The sequence below is a fragment of the Pseudophryne corroboree genome, chromosome 1 (assembly GCF_028390025.1).
Source record: "Pseudophryne corroboree isolate aPseCor3 chromosome 1, aPseCor3.hap2, whole genome shotgun sequence".
In the NCBI taxonomy this organism is placed as follows: Eukaryota; Metazoa; Chordata; class Amphibia; order Anura; family Myobatrachidae; genus Pseudophryne; species Pseudophryne corroboree.
The window spans coordinates 312,800,272-312,825,358 of NC_086444.1; the positions used below are offsets into that span (position 1 = coordinate 312,800,272).

General features: G+C 46.6%; 1 protein-coding gene across 5 annotated transcripts in view; it reads left to right on the forward strand.

Moving 5' to 3' along the window:
* The first annotated feature begins 14,389 nt into the window (after positions 1-14,389).
* Positions 14,390-25,087, forward strand: part of MPHOSPH9 (M-phase phosphoprotein 9) — a 282,866-nt gene continuing 272,168 nt past the window's right edge. For 2 of the 5 annotated variants that reach the window (XM_063964512.1, XM_063964518.1), the window contains exon 1: positions 14,390-14,487. In XM_063964512.1, coding sequence (XP_063820582.1) covers positions 14,470-14,487 — 18 coding nt within the window. In that variant the 5' untranslated portion in view covers positions 14,390-14,469. Of the gene's footprint in view, positions 14,488-15,184; positions 15,210-15,712; positions 15,738-19,110; positions 19,136-25,087 lie in introns of those variants that run through there. The other 3 variants (XM_063964515.1, XM_063964514.1, XM_063964513.1) reach the window with 3 other exon arrangements.

Genomic DNA, 25,087 nt, shown 5'->3' on the forward strand with positions numbered 1-25,087 from the left:
ATCTTCTACAACAGGGGCCGTTCGTCTATCAAGACTTACCACGGCTACGTTTGACAGCATGGAGGTTGAGCGTCAAATTCTAGCCCAGAAAGGGATCTCGGATATGGTTATTCCAACCTTGATTCAAGCCACAAAGGGGGTGATGTCTGAACATTACCACCGTATTTGGAAAAATATGTCCCTTGGTGTGAGAACAGGAAATTTCATGCAGTGGAATTTAAACTGGGACATTTTCTTATTTTTCTGCAGTCAGGTGTGGATGTGGGCCTACGTTTGGGCTCCTTAAAAGTCCAGATTACGGCCTTATCCATTTTCCTCTAGAAACAAATGGCTTCTCTCCCTGAGGTTCAGACATTTTTGAAGGGTGTTCTGCACATCCAACTGCCCTTTGTGCCTCCTACGGCACCTTGGGATCTCAACGTGGTGTTGCAGTTCCTGCAATCGGAATGGTTTGAGCTTTTCCAGGACATTGACGTACAGTTTCTTACGTGGAAGACCGTCACACTGTTGGCCTTGGCTTAAGCAAGACATGTGTCGGAGCTGGGGGCGTTGTCTCACAAGAGTCCCTATTTGATTGTTCATGAAGATAGGGCTGAACTCAGAACTTGTCAGCAATTTCTTCCTAAGGTGGTGTCTGCGTTTCATATCAACCAACCTATTGTGGTTCTGGTAGTTACCGACACCTCTGCTACTTCAAAGTCCTTGGATGTTGTGAGGGCTTTGAAGATCTATGTGAAGCGGACAGCTCGTCACAGAAAATCTGTCTCGCTGTTTGTTCTCTAGGATCCCAATAAAATTGGGTGTCCTGCTTCAAAGCAGTCTATTGCTCGCTGGATCACGCTTACTATCCAGCATGCTTATTCTACGGCAGACTTGCCGGTTCCAAAATCTGTACAGGCCCACTCTACAAGGTCGGTGGGTTCTTCCTGGGTGGGTGCCCGGGGTGTCTCGGCTTTACAGCTCTGCCGAGCAGCTACTTGGTCAGGTTCGAACACATTTGCTAAGTTCTACAAGTTTGATACTTTGGCCACTGAGGACCTTCAGTTTGGTAAATCAGTTCTGCAGGAACCTCAGCACTCTCCCACCCGGTTTGGGAGCTTTGGTACATCCCCATGGTACTAATGTGGACCCCAGTATCCTCTAGGACATAAGATAAAATAGGATTTCTCTAACGTCCTAGTGGATGCTGGGGACTCCGAAAGGACCATGGGGAATAGCGGCTCCGCAGGAGACTGGGCACAAAGTAAAAGCTTTAGGACTAGCTGGTGTGCACTGGCTCCTCCCCCTATGACCCTCCTCCAAGCCTCAGTTAGATTTTGTGCCCGAACGAGAAGGGTGCAATCTAGGTGGCTCTCCTGAGCTGCTTAGAGTAAAAGTTTAAATAGGTTTTTTATTTTCAGTGAGACCTGCTGGCAACAGGCTCGCTGCATCGAGGGACTTAGGGGAGAGAAACGAACTCACCTGCGTGCAGAGTGGATTGGGTTTCTTAGGCTACTGGACATTAGCTCCAGAGGGACGATCACAGGCCCAGCCATGGATGGGTCCCGGAGCCGCGCCGCCGGCCCCCTTACAGATGCTGAAGCAAGAAGAGGTCCATAAATCGGCGGCAGAAGACTTTCCTGTCTTCATAAGGTAGCGCACAGCACTGCAGCTGTGCGCCATTGCTCTCAGCACACTTCACACTCCGGTCACTGAGGGTGCAGGACGCTGGGGGGGGGGCGTCCTGGGAAGCAATGAATTTACCTTAGTTGGCGAAAAATACATCACATATAGCTCCTGGGCTATATGGATGTATTTAACCCCTGCCAGTTTTCCGTGAAGGGGGCGGGCCTATCTCCTCAGCACACAGCGCCATTTTTCCCACACAGCTCCGCTGGTAGGAAGGCTCCCAGAATCTCCCCTGCATCCTGCAACTACAGAAACAGGGTAAAAAAGAGAGGGGGGCACTTATTTGGCAAAATAACAGATATAAGCAGCTATAAGGGATAGACACTTATTGTAAGGTTGTCCCTATACATATATAGCGCTCTGGTGTGTGCTGGCAAACTCTCCCTCTGTCTCCCCAAAGGGCTAAGTGGGTCCTGTCCTCTATCAGAGCATTCCCTGTGTGTGTGCTGGGTGTCGGTACGTGTGTGTCGACATGTATGAGGAGGAAAATGATGTGGAGGCGGAGCAGAGTGTCTGTAACAGTGATGTCACCCCCTAGGGGGTCGACACCTGAGTGGATGTACTGTTGAAAATTACGTGACAGTGTCAGCTCTATATAAAAAAAACAGTGGTTGACATGAGACAGCCGGCTACTCAGCTTGTGCCTGTCCAGACGTCTCATAGGCCGTCAGGCAGATGGCAGATACAGACGCCGACACGGATACTGACTCCTGTGTCGACGGTGAAGAGACAACCGTGATTTCCAGTAGGGCCACACGTTACATGATTGAGACAATGGAAAATGTTTTATACATTTCTGATAATACGAGTACCACCAAAAAAGGGGTATTATGTTCGGTGAGGGAAAAACTACCTGTAGTTTTCCTGAATCTGAGAAATAATAAGAATTTACTTACCGATAATTCTATTTCTCGGAGTCCGTAGTGGATGCTGGGGTTCCTGAAAGGACCATGGGGAATAGCGGCTCCGCAGGAGACAGGGCACAAAAAGTAAAGCTTTAGGATCAGGTGGTGTGCACTGGCTCCTCCCCCTATGACCCTCCTCCAAGCCTCAGTTAGGATACTGTGCCCGGACGAGCGTACACAATAAGGAAGGATTTTGATTCCCGGGTAAGACTCATACCAGCCACACCAATCACACTGTACAACCTGTGATCTGAACCCAGTTAACAGTATGATAACAGCGGAGCCTCTGAAAGATGGCTCACAACAATAATAACCCGATTTTTTGTAACTATGTACAAGTAATGCAGATAATCCGCACTTGGGATGGGCGCCCAGCATCCACTACGGACTCCGAGAAATAGAATTATCGGTAAGTAAATTCTTATTTTCTCTATCGTCCTAGTGGATGCTGGGGTTCCTGAAAGGACCATGGGGATTATACCAAAGCTCCCAAACGGGCGGGAGAGTGCGGATGACTCTGCAGCACCGAATGAGAGAACTCCAGGTCCTCCTCAGCCAGGGTATCAAATTTGTAGAATTTTGCAAACGTGTTTGCTCCTGACCAAGTAGCAGCTCGGCAAAGTTGTAATGCCGAGACCCCTCGGGCAGCCGCCCAAGATGAGCCCACCTTCCTTGTGGAATGGGCATTTACATATTTTGGCTGTGGCAGGCCTGCCACAGAATGTGCAAGCTGAATTGTATTACACATCCAACTAGCAATAGTCTGCTTAGAAGCAAGAGCACCCAGTTTGTTGGGTGCATACAGGATAACAGCAAGTCAGTTTTCCTGACTCCAGCCGTCCTGGAACCTATACTTTCAGGGCCCTGACAACATCCAGCAACTTGGAGTCCTCCAAGTCCCTAGTAGGCGCAAGGCACCACAATAAGCTGGTTCAGGTGAAACACTGACACCAACTTAGGGAGAGAACTGGGGACGAGTCCGCAGCTCTGCCCTGTCCGAATGGACAAACAGATATGGGCTTTTTTGAGAAAAAAACCACCAATTTGACACTCGCCTGGCCCAGGCCAGGGCCAAGAGCATGGTCACTTTTCATGTGAGATGCTTCAAATCCACAGATTTGACTGGTTTTAAACCAATGTGATTTGAGGAATCCCAGAACTACGTTGAGATCCCACAGTGCCACTGGAGGCACAAAAGGGGGTTGTATATGCAATACTCCCTTGACAAACTTCTGGACTTCAGGAACTGAAGCCAATTCTTTCTGGAAGAAAATCGACAGGGCCGAAATTTGAACCTTAATGGGCCCCAATTTGAGGCCCATAGACACTCCTGTTTGCAGGAAATGCAGGAATCGACCGAGTTGAAATTTCTTCGTGGGGCCTTCCTGGCCTCACACCACGCAACATATTTTCGCCACATGTGGTGATAATGTTGTGCGGTCACCTCCTTCCTGGCTTTGACCAGGGTAGGAATGACCTCTTCCGGAATGCCTTTTTCCCTTAGGATCCGGCGTTCCACCGCCATGCCGTCAAACGCAGCTGCGGTAAGTCTTGGAACAGACATGGTACTTGCTGAAGCAAGTCCCTTCTTAGCGGCAGAGGCCATAAGTCCTCTGTGAGCATCTCTTGAAGTTCCGGGTACCAAGTCCTTCTTGGCCAATCCGGAGCCATGAGTATAGTTCTTACTCCTCTACGTCTTATAATTCTCAGTACCTTAGGTATGAGAAGCAGAGTAGGGAACACATACACCGACTGGTACACCCACGGTGTTACCAGAACGTCCACAGCTATTGCCTGAGGGTCTCTTGACCTGGCGCAATACCTGTCCCGTTTTTTGTTCAGACGGGACGCCATCATGTCCACCTTGGTATTTCCCAACGGTTCACAATCATGTGGAAAAACTTCCCGATGAAGTTTCCACTCTCCCGGGTGGAGGTCGTGCCTGCTGAGGAAGTCTGCTTCCCAGTTTCCACTCCCGGAATGAAACACTGCTGACAGTGCTATCACATGATTTTCCGCCCAGCGAAAAGTCCTTGCAGTTTTTGCCATTGCCCTCCTGCTTCTTGTGCCGCCCTGTCTGTTTACGTGGGCGACTGCCGTGATGTTTTTCCCACTGGATCAATACCGGCTGACCTTGAAGCAGAGGTCTTGCTAAGCTTAGAGCATTATAAATTTACCCTTAGCTCCAGTATATTTATGTGGAGAAAAGTCTCCAGACTTGATCACACTCCCTGGAAATTTTTTCCTTGTGTGACTGCTCCCCAGCCTCTCGGGCTGGCCTCCGTGGTCACCAGCATCCAATCCTGAATGCCGAATCTGCGGCCCTCTAGAAGATGAGCACTCTGTAACCACCACAGGAGAGACACCCTTGTCCTTGGATATAGGGTTATCCGCTGATGCATCTGAAGATGCGATCCGGACCATTTGTCCAGCAGATCCCACTGAAAAGTTCTTGCGTGAAATCTGCCGAATGGAATTGCTTCGTAGGAAGCCACCATTTTTACCAGGACCCTTGTGCAATGATGCACTGACACTTTTCCTGGTTTTAGGAGGTTCTTGACTAGCTCGGATAACTCCCTGGCTTTCTCTTCCGGGAGAAACACCTTTTTCTGGACTGTGTCCAGAATCATCCCTAGGCACAGCAGACGTGTCGTCAGGATCAGCTGCGATTTTGGAATATTTAGAATCCACCCGTGCTGTTGTAGCAGTATCCGAGATAGTGCTACTCCGACCTCCAACTGTTCCCTGGACTTTGCCCTTATCAGGAGATCGTCCAAGTAAGGGGTAATTTAAGACGCCTTTTCTTCGAAGAAGAATCATCATTTCGGCCATTACCTTGGTAAAGACCCGGGGTGCTGTGGACAATCCAAACGGCAGCGTCTGAAACTGATAGTGACAGTTCTATACCACGAACCTGAGGTACCCTTAGTGAGAAGGGCAAATTTGGGACATGGAGGTAAGCATCCCTGATGTCCCGGGACACTATATAGTCCCCTTCTTCCTGGTTCGTTATCACTGCTCTGAGTGACTCCCTCTTGCTTTGAACCTTTGTAAGTGTTCAAATTTTTTAGATTTAGAATAGGTCTCACCTAGCCTTCTGGCTTCAGTACCACAATATAGTGTGGAATAATACCCCTTTCCTTGTTGTAGGAGGGGTAATTTGATTATCACCTGCTGGGAATACAGCTTGTGAATTTTTTTCCATACTGCCTCCTTGTCGGAGGGAGACCTTGGTAAAGCAGACTTCAGGAGCCTGCGAGGGGGAAACGTTTCGACATTCCAATCTGTACCCCTGGGATACTACTTGTAGGATCCAAGGGTCCTGTACGGTCCCAGCGTCATGCTGAGAGCTTGGCAGAAGCGGTGGAAGGCTTCTGTTCCTGGGAATGGGCTGCCTGCTGCAGTCTTCTTCCCTTTCCTCTATCCCTGGGCAAATATGACTCTTATAGGGACGAAAGGACTGAGGCTTAAAAGACGGTGTCTTTTTCTGCAGAGATGTGACTTAGGGTAAAAACGGTGGATTTTCCAGCAGTTGCCGTGGCCACCAGGTCCGATGGACCGACCCCAAATAACTCCTCTTCCTTTATACGGCAATACACCTTTGTGCCGTTTGGAATCTGCATCACCTGACCACTGTCGTGTCCATAAACATCTTCTGGCAGATATGGACATCGCACTTACTCTTGATGCCAGAGTGCAAATATCCCTCTGTGCATCTCGCATATATAGAAATGCATCCTTTAAATGCTCTATAGTCAATAAAATACTGTCCCTGTCAAGGGTATCAATATTTTTAGTCAGGGAATCCGACCAAGCCACCCCAGCTCTGCACATCCAGGCTGAGGCGATCGCTGGTCGCAGTATAACACCAGTATGTGTGTATATACTTTTATATGATATTTTCCAGCCTCCTGTCAGCTGGTTCCTTGAGGACGGCCCTATCTATAGACGGTACCGCCACTTGTTTTGATAAGCGTGTGAGCGCCTTATCCACCCTAAGGGGTGTTTCCCAACGCGCCCTAACTTCTGGCGGGGAAGGGTATACCGCCAATAATTTTCTATCGGGGGGAACCCACGCATCATCACACACTTCATTTAATTTATCTGATTCAGGAAAAACTACAGGTAGTTTTTTCACATCCCACATAATACCCTCTTTTGTGGTACTTGTAGTATCAGAAATATGTAACCCCTCCTTCATTGCCCTTAACGTGTGGCCCTAATAAGGAATACGTTTGTTTATTCACCGTCGACACTGGATTCAGTGTCCGTGTCTGTGTCTGTGTCGACCGACTAAGGTAAACGGGCGCTAATTGTTTGTCGGCCGTCTCATGTCGTCAACCGACCTTGCAGCGTGTTGACATTATCACGTAATTCCCTAAATAAGCCATCCATTCCGGTGTCGACTCCCTAGAGAGTGACATCACCATTACAGGCAATTGCTCCGCCTCCTCACCAACATCGTCCTCATACATGTCGACACACACGTACCGACACACAGCACACACACAGGGAATGCTCTGATAGAGGACAGGACCCACTAGCCCTTTGGAGAGACAGAGGGAGAGTTTGCCAGCACACACCAAAAAACGCTATAATTATATAGGGACAACCTTATATAAGTGTTTTCCCTTATAGCATCTTTTTATATATTTCTAACGCCAAATTAGTGCCCCCCCTCTCTGTTTTAACCCTGTTTCTGTAGTGCAGTGCAGGGGAGAGCCTGGGAGCCTTCCCTCCAGCCTTTCTGTGAGGGAAAATGGCGCTGTGTGCTGAGGAGATAGGCCCCGCCCCGCCCCTTTTTCGGCGGGCTCGTCTCCCGCTCTTTAATGGATTCTGGCAGGGGTTAAATATCTCCATATAGCCCCCGGAGGCTATATGTGAGGTATTTTTAGCCAAAAAAGGTTTTCATTTGCCTCCCAGGGCGCCCCCCTCCCAGCGCCCTGCACCCTCAGTGACTGCCGTGTGAAGTGTGCTGAGAGCAATGGCGCACAGCTGCAGTGCTGTGCGCTACCTTAAGAAGACTGAGGAGTCTTCTGCCGCCGATTCTGGACCTTCTTCTCTTTTCAGCATCTGCAAGGGGGCCGGCGGCGAGGCTCCGGTGACCATCCAGGCTGTACCTGTGATCGTCCCTCTGGAGCTAATGTCCAGTAGCCAAAGAAGCCAATCCATCCTGCACGCAGGTGAGTTCACTTCTTCTCCCCTAAGTCCCTCGTTGCAGTGATCCTGTTGCCAGCAGGACTCACTGTAAAATAAAAAACCTAAGCTAAACTTTTCTAAGCAGCTCTTTAGGAGAGCCACCTAGATTGCACCCTTCTCGGCCGGGCACAAAAATCTAACTGAGGCTTGGAGGAGGGTCATAGGGGGAGGAGCCAGTGCACACCACCTGATCCTAAAGCTTTACTTTTTGTGCCCTGTCTCCTGCGGAGCCGCTATTCCCCATGGTCCTTTCAGGAACCCCAGCATCCACTAGGACGATAGAGAAAAAATGTGTGATGATGCGTGGGTTTCCCCCCGATAACAATTAATAATTTCTTAAAAAGTATTGGCTGCATACCCTTTCCCGCCAGAGGTTAGGATGCATTGGGAAACACCCCCTAGGGGGGATAAGGCGCTCACACGCTTGTAAGAACAAGGGCTCTACCCTCTCATGAGATGGCCGCCCTTAAGGATCCTGCTGATAGAAAGCAGGAGGGTATCCAAAAAAAGGTATTTACACACATACTGGTGTTATACTGCGACCAGCTATCGCCTCAGCCTGGAGGTGCAGTGCTGGGTTGGCATGGTCGGATTCCCTGACTGGAAATATTGATATCCTAGATAAGGATAGTATATTATTGCCTATAGAGCATTTAAAAGATGCATCTCTATATATGCATGATGCACAGCGGAATAATTGCCGACTGGCATCAAGTATAAGTGCGTTGTCCAATTCTACCAGTAAAATGGTCAGGTGATGCGGATTCCAAACGTCATTTGGAAGTATTGCCTTTGAAAGGGGACATTTGGGGTCGGTCTTTTAGACCTGGTGGCCACGGCAACAGCTGGGAAATCCACGTTTGTACCCCAGGTCGCCTCTCAAAATAAGACGCCGTATTATCAGGCGCAGTCCTTTGTTGGCAAGCGGACAAAAGGTTCCTCTTTTCTGCTCGTGACAGAGGGAGAAGAAAAAAGGCTGCAGAGATCAGCCAGTTCCCAGGAACAGAAACCCTTTCCAGCCTCTGCCAAGCCCTCAGTATGACGCTAGGGCTTTACAAGCTCAGGCACGGTGGGGGCCCGTTCTCAATGAATTTCAGTGCACAGTGGGCTCACTCGCAAGTAGACCCCTGGATCCTTCAGGTAATATCTCAGGGGTACATATTGGAATTCGAGACGTCTCCCCCTCGCCGTTTCCAAAAGTCGACTTTACCGACGTCTCCCTCTGACAGGGAGGCAGTTTTGGAAGCCATTCACAAGCTGTATTCCCAGCAGGTGATAATCAAGGTACCCCTCCTGCAACAGGGAACGGGGTATTATTCCACACTATTGTGGTACCGAAGCCAGACGGCTCGGTGAGACCGATTCTAAAATCTAAAATCTTTGAACACTTACATACAGAGGTTCAAATTCAAGATTGAGTCACTCAGAGCAGTGATTGCGAACCTGGAAGAAGGGGACTACATGATGTCTCGGGACATCAAGGATGCTTACCTTCATGTCAAAATTTACCCTTCTCACCAAGGGTACCTCAGGTTTATGGTACAGAACTGTCACTATCAGTTCAGACGCTGCCGTAGGGATGGTCCACGGCACCCCGGGTCTTTACCAAGGTAATGGCCGAAATGATGATGTTCCTTCGAAGGAAGGGAATTTTAGTTATCCCTTACTTGGACGATTCCCTGATAAGGGTAAGATCCAGGGAACAGTTGGAGGTCGGTGTAGCACTATCTCAGATAGTGTTGCGGCAGCACGATTGGATTCTCAATATTCCAAAATCGCAGCTGGTTCCGTCGACGTGTCTTCTGTTCCTAGGGATGATCCTGGACACAGTCCAGAAAAAGGTGTTTCTCCCGGAGGAGAAAGCCAGGGAGTTATCCGAGCTAGTCAGGAACCTCCTCAAACCGAGCCAAGTCTCAGTGCATCAATGCACAAGGGTTCTGGGTAAAATGGGGGCTTCCTACGAAGCAATCCCATTTGGCAGATTCCACGCAAGAACTTTCCAGTGGGACCTGCTGGACAAATGGTCCGGGTCGCATCTTCAGATGCATCAGCGGATAACCCTGTCACCAAGGACAAGGGTGTCCCTCCTGTGGTGGTTGCAGAGTGCTCATCTTCTAGAGGGCCGCAGATTCGGCATTCAGGACTGGGTCCTGGTAACCACGGATGCCAGCCTGCGAGGCTGGGGAGCAGTCACACAGGGAAGGAATATCCAGGACTTATGGTCAAGCCTGGAGACATCACTTCACATAAATATCCTGAAGCTAAGGGACATTTACAATGCTCTAAGCTTAGCAAGACCTTTGCTTCAAGGACAGCCGGTGTTGATCCAGTCGGACAACATCACGGCAGTCACCCACGTAAACAGACAGGGTGGCACAAGAAGCAGAAGGGCAATGACAGAAGCTGCAAGGATTCTTCGCTGGGCGGAAAATCATGGGATAGCACTGTCAGCAGTATTCATTCCGGGAGTGGACAACTGGGAAGCAGACTTCCTTAGCACGACCTCCACCCGGGGAGAGTGGGGACTTCACCCAGAAGTCTTCCACAGGATTATAAACCGTTGGGAAAAACTCGACAGGTATTGCGCCAGGTCCAGGGACCCTCAGGCAATAGCTGTAGACGCTCTGGTAACACCGTGGGTGTACCAGTCAGGGTATGTGTTTCCTCCTCTGCCTCTCATACCCAAGGTACTGAGATTGATAAGATGGTGAGGAGTAAGCACTATATTCGTGGCTCCGGATTGGCCAAGAAGGACTTGGTAACCGGAACTTCAAGAGATGCTCACGGAGGATCCGTGGCCTCTACCTCTAAGAAGGGACCTGCTCCAGCAAGGACCCTGTCTGTTCCAAGACTTACCGCGGCTGCGTTTGACGGCATGGCGGTTGAACGCCGGATCCTGAAGGAAAAAGGGCATTCCGGATGAAGTCATCCCTATCCTGATCAAAGCCAGGAAGGATGTAACCGCAAAAACATTATCACCGCAATTGGCGAAAATATGTTGCGTGGTGCGAGGCCAGTAAGGCCCGACGGTGGAAATTCGACTGGGTCGATTCCTACATTTCCTGCAAACAGGAGTGTCTATGGGCCTGAAATTGGGGTCCATTAAGGTTCAAATTTCGGCCCTGTCAATTTTCTTCCAAAAAGAACTAGCTTCAGTCCCTGAAGTTCAGACGTTTGTAAAAGGGGTACTGCATATACAGCCTCCTTTTGTGCCTCCAGTGGCACTTGGGATCTCAATGTAGTTTTTTTTTGGATTCCAAAAGTCACATTGGTTTGAACCACTTAAATCTGTGGAGTTAAAATATCTCACATGGAAAGTGGTCATGCTGTTGGCCCTGGCCTGGGCCAGGCGCGTGTCAGCATTGGCGGCTTTATCCTGTAAAAGCCCTTATCTGATTTTCCATTCGGACAGGGCGGAATTGAGGACTCGTCCTCAATTTCTCCCTAAGGTGTTTTCAGCATTTCACTTAAACCAACCTATTGTGGTGCCTGCGGCTACTAGGGACTTGGAGGATTCCAAGTTGCTGGACGTAGTCAGGGCCCTGGAAATATATGTTTCCAGGACGGCTGGAGTCAGAAAATCTGACTCGCTGTTTATCCTGTATGCACCCAACAAGCTGGGTGCTCCTGCTTCTAAGCAGACGATTGCTCGTTGGATTTGCAGTACAATTCAGCTTGCACATTCTGTGGCAGGCCTGCCACAGCCAAAATCTGTAAAAGCCCATTCCACACGGAAAGTGGGCTCATCTTGGGCGGCTGCCCGAGGGGTCTCGGCTTTACAACTTTGCCGAGCAGCTACTTGGTCAGGGGCAAACACGTTTGCTAAATTCTACAAATTTGATACCCTGGCTGAGGAGGACCTGGAGTTCTCTCATTCGGTGCTGCAGAGTCATCCGCACTCTCCCGCCCGTTTGGGAGCTTTGGTATAATCCCCATGGTCCTTTCGGAGTCCCCAGCATCCACTAGGACGTTAGAGAAAATAAGAATTTACTTACCGATAATTCTATTTCTCATAGTCCGTAGTGGATGCTGGGCGCCCATCCCAAGTGCGGATTGTCTGCATTACTTGTACATAGTTATTGTTACAAAAATCGGGTTATTGTTGTTGTGAGCCATCTTTTCAGAGGCTCCTTCTGTTATCATGCTGTTAACTGGGTTCAGATCACAAGTTGTACGGTGTGATTGGTGTGGCTGGTAATGAGTCTTACCCGGGATTCAAAATCCTTCCTTATTGTGTACGCTCGTCCGGGCACAGTATCCTAACTGAGGCTTGGAGGAGGGTCATAGGGGGAGGAGCCAGTGCACACCAGCTAGTCCTAAAGCTTTTACTTTGTGCCCAGTCTCCTGCGGAGCCGCTATTCCCCATGGTCCTTTCGGAGTCCCCAGCATCCACTACGGACTATGAGAAATAGAATTATCGGTAAGTAAATTCTTATTTTTAATCACCTACCGGTAAATCCTTTTCTTGTAGTCCGTAGAGGATACTGGGCACTAGCCCAGTGCTTCGTGTTTTCCTGCACTGTTACTTAGTTAAGTATTGTTGTTGGTTCAGCTGTTGCTGTTCCTGTTCAAGTTTGGTTAGTATGGCTTTCCTCTTGTTTTATGTGTGCTGGTTCGAATCTCACCACTGTCTTTTTAAATCCTTCTCTCAAAGTATGTCCGTCTCCTCGGGCACAGTTTCTCGACTGAGTCTGGTAGGAGGGGCATAGAGAGAGGAGCCAGCGCACACTATTGATTTCTTAAAGTGCCCAAGGCTCCTAGTGGACCCGTCTATACCCATGGTACTAATGTGGACCCCAGAATCCTCTACGGACTACGAGAAAAGTATTTACCGGTAGGTAATTAAAATCCTATTTTTGCAACTATTCGCTTGACCATTGGAACGTGTTTGCTGCTGCCATCAGTACTTCCACAGTCTGTGTAGCTCTCTAGCTACTCAGCCTGTGCTGTTGAAGCATTTGCAATTTCTGCAATGTTTCGCATATATTGAAATTGGAATGCCCACGACACACCCACTACACTCCCCGAATTGCAGAAATTCTGAACCCATCCCACTGACGTGTCTCCATTACTCCTTTTTATAGTTGCTAAATGTGATCGCTTCTGTGTTCGCAGACACCTAGGTAGGAACATGGAAACCAGACTTGGAGTGTGCACACTGTCTTCTGTTTGGTTGTGTATGCATGCGCAGTGTGCCGATAATCGTTCATTGCACGATCATTTGCATTTGCAACTGATGCTGAATGAGGCCCATAGTGCTGCAGCTGCTGCACATGGCTACTAGACTGTAAGCCAGCAGCCCTGTGCCATCCACAGCTTACACACACATACAGTACACACTGTGTGTGTGCTGAGATTTGCTGGCCTGCCTTGCTGATATGACAGGCAGAGCTCAGCTGTCAGTCATCAAACCAGTCACGCCACCATCTTACCTAAAGCAGAGAGTGTGCTGGCTGGGATGGATGGGCCGCCTCATTGATGAGACAAGCTGAGCTCAACTGTCAGTCAGCATTCCAGTCCTACCCCCAGTTCTGACTCATATATTGTGCCAGGATAGATGTGTGGGGGAATGGAGAGGGATGCTGGACACTTGCCCGCCTTTCCAGAGGTCCAGGTGCCCCATTCGATTTTCTGGAGCCTCCCAGCTGTTTTGGGAGGGTAGGTAAGTATGCACCATCGTCACTGATCACAACCATCAATTGGAGACCATGATAATGGAAAACCCTACCTGTGTGCTAACAATCCGGACGCATGCGCACTGCACAGACTTAAAACATCGGCCAACTGTGTGCGGCTTCCACACTGTGTGTGTGACTCATTATTTTAAATGACATGCTTTGTGTACTTTGTCAGAAACATCTAAAAGCTACTTTTTCAGACCCTCCAACATGACCCGCCCCACTAGGTACAAAATGCTCTGTTCCTGGACTTCCCTCTTAATTTATGAGTTCCATCACCTGTGTTGAACTAGCTGAATGATAGGAAAGCTGTTTCTTCACAGGTGATGGCAATAATAAATTAAGAGGGAAGTCCAGAAACAGAGCATTTTGTACCTAGTGGAGGGTAGGAGGGTATGCTTTTTAGACTAGTCCCCTTACTAATACACCACTTAAATGTAAATGTTTGACAATGCCATTATAGTATGTAGCTGCTTCTGGTAGGCAGGTGGGTTAAGCCGGGGGAAAGACTAGAGGATTAATTGGACAATACATCAGCCACATCACTCAGTGTGTACCCGCAATTGCGTGCTCCTGCGGTTGTTCCCTGGGTCGTCCTGTCAGGTATGATGTATGCCCAATGGGATAACCCAGGGAACGTCATATATTTTAAATGTGGTATGCTATGCTACATCATGCTGTCATCCACTGCATTGTGCAGTGTGTACATACATCAGACATTGTTTAGTGTGTACCCAGCGTAAGTTTATATTATACAGCCCACAGGAGCCGACTGTTTATGCCGCTGTCACGTTACAATAAGAGAGCATGAGGTACACACAGCAGCAGCACACTGTCTGTCGCTGCTGTTGCTCTGCCCCCCCTTCTCCTATCCTACATTCGAATTCTCCACCCAGCCAATGACAGCAGCCTGCTCACTGTACTATAGCCACCCCCCCTTTCGCCCAGCTTTATTAACAAAGACACAATGTTTACATCTCTAAATGGCAGGATGGCTCGGTGTGTAGTACCCCGGTATTATGGCATGGGACTCCCAGGTTAGTGGCAGCAGCTGGTTTACACCATTACTAGCAACAGGTGGCCTCCCCGCTGTGTTCCGGCTAGCGGCTCACAGTTGCAGGGTTGTATGCATGATGTGTGACAGCAAGTACATAGGGCAGCAGCAGCAGTAAGCACGCAGCCGTGGGCCTGAGCAGTACGGGAAATAACAGCGCAGCCTCCCGCTAGTATAGAGGGAGATTACTGTCTGTCATTCATTATTACAGTGCGCCACACTAGAGTGACCGGGGGCGGCTGGGAAGTTCTCCAGTAGTTACTCCCCCAGTGTGTGACACGTCCTCATACCCCGGGTTGTATATAACGCAGCTGGAGAGATCGCTGCCGGCTGATGGATCCCGGTGTCATGTCCAATTGCAGCCAACGTTCATGTCAACATTCTGGAATCGCAGTTGTGTAGTGTGCCCAATGGGAGCGCCGCAGACAGCGGGAGGGAATTGCTCAGTCAGTGCTGCGCTGCATGGTGCGGGGCGGGCGGCTTCCAGCAATGTGCATCGGTGGGAGGGAAGTGATGCTGAGTAGTGTGTGGCACATGGGGAGCACTGACACTGTAATTACACTATGTAGTCGCTACAGTGGCTTGGTGCAGTACACTTTCCAAAATTTAGATGTAGAGGACTATGGTACAGTACCGGGGTGACCGTGATTATTAATACGGCAACACAAGAAAAGAATCGGCACAAGGTGTGCAGTGGAATAATGGGTAAACTTTTTGAGATTACAGAAAACCAGAATTTATTGATGCACATCTTAAACCACTGGGTTGCTATATATTATAAGGAAAGGCACTCTGGAAACTGAATGCATGGGCTACATGAGTTTATTTGGTGCAAGGGAACAGCAATGTTTTGGGTCTACTCAAATATTTTCTATGGTGCCTTTACTTTCTGCACATATATAATCAATTTGTCCTGACACCTGAAAGATATCTGAACGTCTGGAGTGCCCACATATGGATGGATAGATCGATACTCCAGATGTTCAGATATTCTTTCAGGTGTCAGGACAAATTGATGATATATGTGCAGAAAGTAAAGGAAGTGACACGCTCGGCCACAGCTGACTTGTATTCAGTAATCTAATTGTTATGAAGGTATAAAAGGGGACCTGGGAGGCAGGTTACAGACTACTGGTTCCTATTGTGCGCTGCTGATGATGTCACTGCTGTATTGTATCCTGTATTGACTGGCAACGACCTTGAGAAAGGTCCCATTATGGGACCGAAACGTTGGTGAGCCCTTTCCAATTTTTTTGACATGAATTTATATGGAACCAAAAAACTTGTTTAAATAAATCACTTTGGTGCTCATATTGATTACGCAAGTCTGGAGAGTGCTATCTTTCTCCACTGTATGTGGAGAAACACTGTATTGTACTATGAGTCTGGCTCCTTGATTGGGTCAGGCTTTGATTTGGAACCCCAGCCGCTACCTATGTTGGGTGAGAGTGTGGGACTACCCCTGTATGTATGTATATATGTATGTATATATATATATATATATATATATATATATATATATATATATATATATATATATATATATATATTATGTATGTGTGTTTTATCCGGCACTCTGGATGAAAAGTAAATGGTTATGCCCGGGTGCCCTCCTCATGCAGCATATAAACAAAGGAATACTCCCCTCAGTCCAGTATGGTACTTGGTGGAAGAAAATAGGCGGCACTCCAAGGTCTTTTTGAATAAACTTGTATTGAAAGATTACAGCATAGTGCAACGTTTCAAGACCATTCCGGTCTTTTCGTCAGGCTGTGCATATTGAACAATGATACAATTGACTAAACAGTGCTATAGTGCTTACCTACAATAAATACCTGTGTCTGTCGCGTGCGGTGTCTCTCGGAGTCGTGGGCCGTCGGCTTCCGGGTGCGTCAGCTGGTCGCTCCGTTCGTGACGTCATGGTTGCTGGGCAACCCGATCAAGCCTCTGGACCCGTCACGCCGGGAGAACCTGAAGTGTAAAAATTAAGATCAGGCTATAAATAATTTCAAATTAGCTTGAACATTTGATCATAAGTGATGATTTAAATAAGTGATGTGTGAACTTAAAAATTATAATTAAAAACACAAGGTACAATAGCTCTACCATGTTACCATACTACATTATTGCATGCTGACGGACAAAACCTTGTTATGATGTCCACGTGTCAATAATTTATTTCTATTCATAATATTATGTATATTTTATTATGTTCTGGAAGCATGCTAATTTTTAATTCATGTGGTGAGCTATTTCAAGTTAGAAAAATATTCCAGGTGAATTTTTCATTTAAACCGTTGGGTGCTAACGCTCCCAACAAGAATATCCATTTGGATTCACATTTGGTCAGAAGTTTTTGACGGTCGCCTCCTCTAGTCAAAGGTGGAATATGGTCTATAATCTTACACCGAAGATCTGCTAGACGATGTCCATGTTCCCGGTAATGTCTTGCTACTGGTTGATCTATGTTTTTTCCTTCCAGTGCTGCTTTAACAGCCGATCTATGGAGGGCCATACGGTCACGTAAATTCCGTATGGTTTGTCCTACGTAAATAAGGCCGCAAGGGCACGTGATAGTGTATACTATAAATGCTGTAGTGCATGTCACCACATGTTTTATTTTATATTTTTGTCCAGTTTGATGGTTGACAAAGAAATTTCCTGGTTCCATATATTTGCAGGTAGTGCATGATATGCACTTATAGCATCCTGGTTTTTTGGTGGCAGTACCAAATGATATTGCCTTCATTTGTGCAGTGATGTTAGTTTTTACTAAACGATCACGGATGCTTCTGCCCCTTTTGTAGCTGGGCATAATGCAGGTATTTTTAAATATTGGTAAATCTTTGTCTCCTGTGACAATGGGCCATCCCTATTACATTATTTTTAGAGTTGTTGAAAAGCACTCTGGTCAATAATTACTTTTTACATAATGGCCAATACTATGTTCAAACCAAGGGCTGTGCCATGGGGTCCAACGTGGCCCCGTCTTTTGCCAACGTGTATATGTTTCAACAAGAACAAACCTTCTTCTTTTCGGATCCAGAAATTACACAATATATAGCATTATACACAAGATACATTGACGACCTGCTGATAATTTGGACAGGTCCCTTATCTACTTTAACTTTATTAATTTCCAACATCAACCAGATGGACCACCCCATAAAATTCATACATCAGTTTAGCACTTCTAGCATTAATTATTTGGACGTCACTTTGAGCATCAATGAAGGCGGACTCAAAACATCTTTATACATCAAAAACACAGACCGGAACACCATGTTACTACATAGTAGTTGTCACCCACCTGCCTTGATCAAAGGGTTACCACGATCACAAATGATCAGGGCAGCACGTATTTCTAGTGACCCAGACGATCTAGAACAAGCATTGTCACACATGGTGGACAAATTCGCTTCCAGAGGGTATCAGTATAAAGAGCTAATAGAAACGAAGAACAAAGTACTACTAATGCCACGATAACTCATGCTGCAACCCACACATAAAAAGAAAAAGGACGACAAGACCAAGATACCGTTTGTGACAACTTTCAATACAGCTAGTGCAGTGATCCCACAAGCGACCAAGGCCCTTTGGCCCATTGTCACAGGAGACAAAGATTTACCAATATTTAAAAATACCTGCATTATGCCCAGCTACAATAGGGGCAGAAGCATCCGTGATCGTTTAGTAAAAACTAACATCACTGCACAAATGAAGGCAATATCATTTGGTACTGCCACCAAAAAACCAGGATGCTATAAGTGCATATCATGCACTACCTGCAAATATATGGAACCAGGAAATTTCTTTGTCAACCATCAAACTGGACAAAAATATAAAATAAAACATGTGGTGACATGCACTACAGCATTTATAGTATACACTATCACATGCCCTTGCGGCCTTATTTACGTAGGACAAACCATACGGAATTTACGTGACCGTATGGCCCTCCATAGATCGGCTGTTAAAGCAGCACTGGAAGGAAAAAACATAGATCAACCAGTAGCAAGACATTACCGGGAACATGGACATCGTCTAGCAGATCTTCGGTGTAAGATTATAGACCATATTCCACCTTTGACTAGAGGAGGCGACCGTCAAAAACTTCTGACCAAATGTGAATCCAAATGGATATTCTTGTTGGGAGCGTTGGCACCCAACGGTTTAAATGAAAAATTCACCTGGAATATTTTTCTAACTTGAAATAGCTCACCACATGAATTAAAAATTAGCATGCTTCCAGAACATAATAAAATATACATAATATTATGAATAGAAATAAATTATTGACACGTGGACATCATAACAAGGTTTTGTCCGTCAGCATGCAATAATGTAGTATGGTAACATGGTAGAGCTATTGTACCTTGTGTTTTTAATTATGATTTTTAAGTTCACACATCACTTATTTAAATCATCACTTATGATCAAATGTTCAAGCTAATTTGAAATTATTTATAGCCTGATCTTAATTTTTACACTTCAGGTTCTCCCGGCGTGACGGGTCCAGAGGCTTGATCGGGTTGCCCAGCAACCATGACGTCACGAACGGAGCGACCAGCTGACGCACCCGGAAGCCGACGGCCCGCGACTCCGAGAGACACCGCACGCGACAGACACAGGTATTTATTGTAGGTAAGCACTATAGCACTGTTTAGTCAATTGTATCATTGTTCAATATGCACAGCCTGACGAAAAGACCGGAATGGTCTTGAAACGTTGCACTATGCTGTAATCTTTCAATACAAGTTTATTCAAAAAGACCTTGGAGTGCCGCCTATTTTCTTCCACCAAGTACCATACTGGACTGAGGGGAGTATTCCTTTGTATATATATATATATATTTGCGTTTTATTTATAAGGCGCCACAAGTGTTTCGCAGTGCCATACAAAGGGCATACATTAGAACAGTACAGGAAGACAGAACTTAATGTTACAGTAAAAAAATCAAAGAAAGGTAACAAAGAACACTGCAATTCTCAATACACAATACAGCTTAGATATAAGTAGTGAGGGAGTAATTAGCGCACTACTAGGGGCTGGTGGTCATAGATAGAGAAGAGGCTTTACCAGCAGGAGAATATGCCGGTAAAGATGGTCGCTGAGTAGGACAGAGCTGTAAGTGAAACGCGAAGAGAAGAGGGCTTTGACAACAAGAGGGACCTGCTCTGAGGCGCTAACAATCTAGTGGGAAGGGGCAACAGACAGATGACATGAGGTGCAAGCAAGCGGGAGGTAGCCTGATGGCCGGATGTAAGCAAAGCAGAGATGGCCAAGTCATGAGATATATATCTGTCTATACTCGTATGGATACTCAGCACTCCAATATTGTCTCTACTTTCCAACATGCCGGGTGCCCTCCTCAGCAAGTGAATTCATAGTATAGAATGTGTAGAGTGGTGGCACTCTCAGGACTTTTCTCTGGCTGGGTCCACAGGATTATCCACAGGATAACATTGGGATATGGTTGAGCGACAGCGGAAATGGCACCAACACAGTCACAAGCTTTCTGGCCTCCCAGGATGCATCAGGGCTTCACCATATAGTCCCACCCACTGACTCAGTCAAATCAGTTTTTTGCTTGGTGCGGCAGGAAGCCGCATGGTCACAGGGCTGCTGTGAATGAAGCAGCCTGAAGCTTTTACAGGTTGAGTATCCCATATCCAAATATTCCGAAATACGTAATATTCCGAATTACGGAACTTTTTTCGTGAGAGTGAAATAGTGAAACCTTTGTTTTCTGAAGCTCAATATCCACAAACTTTGTTTAATACACAAAGTCATTAAAAATATTGTATTAAATGACCTTCAGGCTGTGTGTACAAGGTGTATATGAAACATAAATGAATTGTGTGAATGTACACACACTTTGTTTAATACACAAAGTTATTAAAAATATTGGCTAAAATGACCTTCATGCTGTTTGTATAAGGTGTATATGAAACATAAATGCATTCTGTGCTTAGACTTAGGTCCCATCACCATGATATCTCATTATGGTATGCAATTATTCCAAAATACGGAAAAATCCGATATCCAAAATTCTTCCGGTCCCAAGCGTTTTGGATAAGGGATACTCAACCTGTAATATGTTATTTTTATAGACTTACTATATTTTTTTGAGCGACTTTTCTTAACAGCGTCTTAAACGCATACTGGAAAGAGTCGCTCCAACAACTCCCCACCGGGTCGTAACAAAGCTTACCTCCTCGGCATAGTGCTGTCTCGACGGGTGTCTGTGTCGGATGTTCTAGCAGGTCCAGCAGACGTAACCAGGCTGTGGCCGGAGCATGGGGGGAAGGTAAGTCTAGGGATTTCCTCTTACTAGGGGGGTCCGGACACAGCTACACTGTATTGCGGGAGACTACAAACAGTGTGTTGATGCGCCGAACATCTCGAGTGCGACAGCGCTACGCTCTAGGGATCATAGGCGCCAGGACTAGGTAGAGGCCGCGATCCTTAGAGTTTGTCAACAGGGGGATTCAGACGATCTCCTGGCCGCCCCTCCTCCGAGTTCATGACCAGTTTCCGTGCGTCTCCCGTCCATGAACTAAATGACCTCACTTCCGTCTCAGACGCTACCACGAGGGTACTCGGTCGCAGCTTAGACACTGCGGTTGTGTACACTAGAGATCCCGCCTATACCGAGTCACAGGCCTTAGCGTCTGCATACACGTGGAAGTCACTGAGCGTCCGTGTCCGTCAGTGAGCGACTGTGTCCATTATCAGTTATCAGGAGCGGTAGTGTACATCAGTAGCGTCTGAATCCACTCAGCGTCTTACGAGCGCATTTGCTTGGATATGGAAGTGTGGTGAGTCCCTGTATCCCGCTCTACAGAGGAAGGGTATACAGTACTAAAAATTCTCTCTACTTGTTAGTATGAATTGTTAATTTTTAGTACATATTGCATATGAGATCTGTATATTACTGTATTTTATGCATGTTATGTTGAAAAAGAACCAGCTGAAACAGAAGTACAATTTTCCTACTTGTAAGTTGTTATGGGGGTTGTATTCTCATATGACAATGTCTAATGCCTTAACATGTGACTGACTGCTAGTATGTGTGCTGACTTTTCTACGTTGTCTGTTCTGTTCTGACCCTCAATTCAGGTGCACGGCTGTGGTCCGATTGATCTCGCTTCTATATACTCATATATGGGTGATTTTCAGTCACAAATTGTGTAGTCATTAACAGATTATTACCATGTCTGTGAGCGGCAAAAGTGACGAGGAGAATTTATCAAGCACTCCTACATCCCTAGCATGCTTATCTTGTAAGACAGGGTTAATTGGTATGGACCAATTAGTCACTTATGATGGGTTGTGTGCAAACTGTTTTGCTTTTCAGCAAAGTAAAAAACAGGAGTTGGTTCAATCACCAACAGAGCCACCATGGAATATGTTCGCAAAGACTTTATCCTCAATAGCGGACAGGTTAACTCCGGTAGTACCACCTCAAGGGTCAGGTTACCCAATTAACCCATACATGCAGCTCATTTCCTACGGCTTGGTTCCAGTAGCCTCTACGAGCAACCAAGGGACAGGTAAGACTAAGACAGATGCGTCTATGTGGCAGACTACACAAGATGATACAACAGATGATGATACAGTATATTCAAATACTCCGTATGATGATCAGTCGCAGAATTTTAGTTCAGAGGATGTTGCTGAACTTATTGATGCTGTGAAGGCTGTTCTCTCTTTGGAAGAGCCAGCCAAGACAGTGTTAAAATCTAAAGCACCTGTGTTTAAACGAACAAAATCAATGAGAACTGAATTCCCAGCGTCAGATGAGCTGACGGAAATGATGGATGAGTCTTGGGCGACGCCCAGTAAAAAATATAAGATTCCGAAAAGATGGAATTCTTATTATCCATTTCCAGCTGCGGATTGTTCGAAAAGAGAAGTTCCTCCGAAAGTAGATGCACATGTTCTGCGACTTGTGCATAAATCTGCTTTACCACTGTTATCTACCTCACTAAATGATGTCACAGACAGAAGGGTAGATAGCTTCTTGAAAAAATGTATTTTCTCTAGTAGGAGCAGTGGTAAGACCTGCTATGGCTTTGGCCTGGGTAGCAAAGGCAATGGGCGAATGGACAGAGGAACTAGAGAATTACATCTCTTCTCCTAATAGGGAGCAAGAGTATCATTTAAGCCGTTTAAGACAATCTGCCCAATACTTAGAAGAAGCAGCAATTGATATGGGTACAGTTGCTTCTAAAGCTTCAGCCTTGACAGTAGCCGCTCGCAGAGCAGTTTGGCTACGTACCTGGAAAGCAGATGCGGAATCCAAGAAAGAATTGGAAGCATTGCCTTTCATTGGTAATATATTGTTTGGGAAACCATTATCTGATATCCTAGAATCAGAGGCTGAATCAAAGAAGGTCAGATTTCCGGCTACTTATAACCCTAAGTCAGAGGGTTCAAAGTTTCGCTCATTTCGTTGGCAAAGCAAAGCGAAAGCTAAAGAGGAGTCTAAGCAACCCCAGTTTAGAACCAGGGGTAGGAAGCAGTGGGCTAGCAAAAAGCCAGCTTCCAAGCCTGAACAGAAACCACCAGCCTGAAGAGAAGGGCCTCCGCCTGGAGGATTCCAAGGTTGGGGGCCGACTCCTTCGTTTTGCACACATATGGCAACAGTCAACAACAGATGCTTGGGTGCAGAAGGTGGTATCTCAGGGGTATGGGTTCCCATTCAGGAGGCAGCCTCCTCAAAGATATTTTTGCACCAGCCCGTCTCGTATAGAGTCGAAGGCCAATGCCCTGCAAGAAGCTGTCCAAAAATTACTGCAGTCAGGTGTGATTGTCCCAGTACCGCCATCACGGAGGGGACAGGGGTTTTACTCCAATCTATTTCTGATTCAGAAGCCAATGGGTCATTTCGACCAATTCTCAATCTGAAAATGTTGAACAAATACATTTGGATTCCAAAGTTCCACATGGAGACATTACGCCCCATAATGTTGGCTATGGAACCGGGAGATTACATGGTATCTCTGGATGTACGGGATGCTTACCTACATGTGCCTATAGCACTGTCTCATCAGTGTTACCTCAGGTTTGCCATCCTCCAGGAACATTTTCAGTTCCAAGCTTTGCCCTTCTGGCTAGCAACAGCACCCAGGGTGTTTACCAAAATTATGGTGGTTATGGCAGCTTGTCTGCGCAAACAGGGGATAAGAATATTCCCATACCTCGACGACCTGTTAATCTTAGCACATTCGCAAGATTTACTTTTGAGCCATCTTCAACAGACAATAGTTTGTTTACAGAGACACGGGTGGCTCATAAATTGGGAAAAGTCGTCTATGAATCCGTCACAGCGGATGGTTCATTTGGGGGCCATATTGGATTCAGACCTACAGAAAGTTTTCTTACCAGAGAAAAAGATAGTCAAGGTGCAGGTCATGGCTCAGGAAGCGTTGCACGCCCAGACAATGTCAGTCCATGCAGCAATGCGACTGTTGGGTCTGATGGTATCAACCTTCGACATGGTGGAATATGTGCAATTCCATTCCAGACCCTTGCAGCACCTTATTCTGACCAAATAGAACGGAAATCATCAGACGATAAAAAAGCAGATGATAAAGTTTCCAGTAAATGTAAAAAGGTCTCTAGCGTGGTGGCTACAGACAGACCATTTAAACAAGGGGAGACCCTTTTGGATAAAAGAATGGCAAGTCCTGACAACAGATGCCAGTCTGCAAGGCTGGGGTGCGGTACTTGGAAGCCTTTGGTTCCAGGGAAAATGGACCGCAAGGGAAAGTCGCCTGCCGATAAATCTGTTGGAAATAAGGGTCATTTATATGGCCCTAGTTCAGGCAAAGGACAGTCTGCGAGGAAGACCGGTCCAGATTCGCTCAGACAATGCGACAGCAGTAGCGTACCTCGATCATCAAGGAGGAACTCACAGCAAAAGTTTGTTGGAGGAAGTAACTCCCATTCTAAGATGGGCAGAGCTCCATCTCCCAGCATTGTCAGCAGTGTTTGTCCCAGGTGTTATGAACTGGGAAGCGGATTTTCTCAGTCGACACACCATTCAGGAAACCGAATGGGCATTACACCCAGAAGTGTTTCAGACACTAGTGAACAGATGGCATCTACCAGAGATAGACCTCATGGCGTCTCGTCTAAACAACAAAGTTCCAAGGTACGGATCGAGAACAAGGGACCCAGGAGCGGTCCTTGTAGAATGGAAATCTCATCTGGCATATCTGTTCCCTCCAATATCTGTTACCCAGAGTAGTGAGAAAAATAAAGCAAGCAAAGGGAGCGATCATTTTAATAGCTCCAGCTTGGCCAAGAAGGCATTGGTACACAGATCTGCTAAGAATGTCCGTGGAAGCACCGATACTGCTCCCTCAACGTCCAGATCTGCTAATGCAGTGTCCTTGTTGCCACAGTCATCTGGATCGTCTGACTTTGACGGTGTGGCTTTTGAAACCTCTATCTTAGAAGCTAGAGGATTTTCAAAACAAGTAATCCAAACTATGCTTAGAGCAAGAAAGCCTTCTTCAGCTCGTGTGTATAATAGAATATGGCAAGCCTATATTCATTGGTGTACTGGAAAA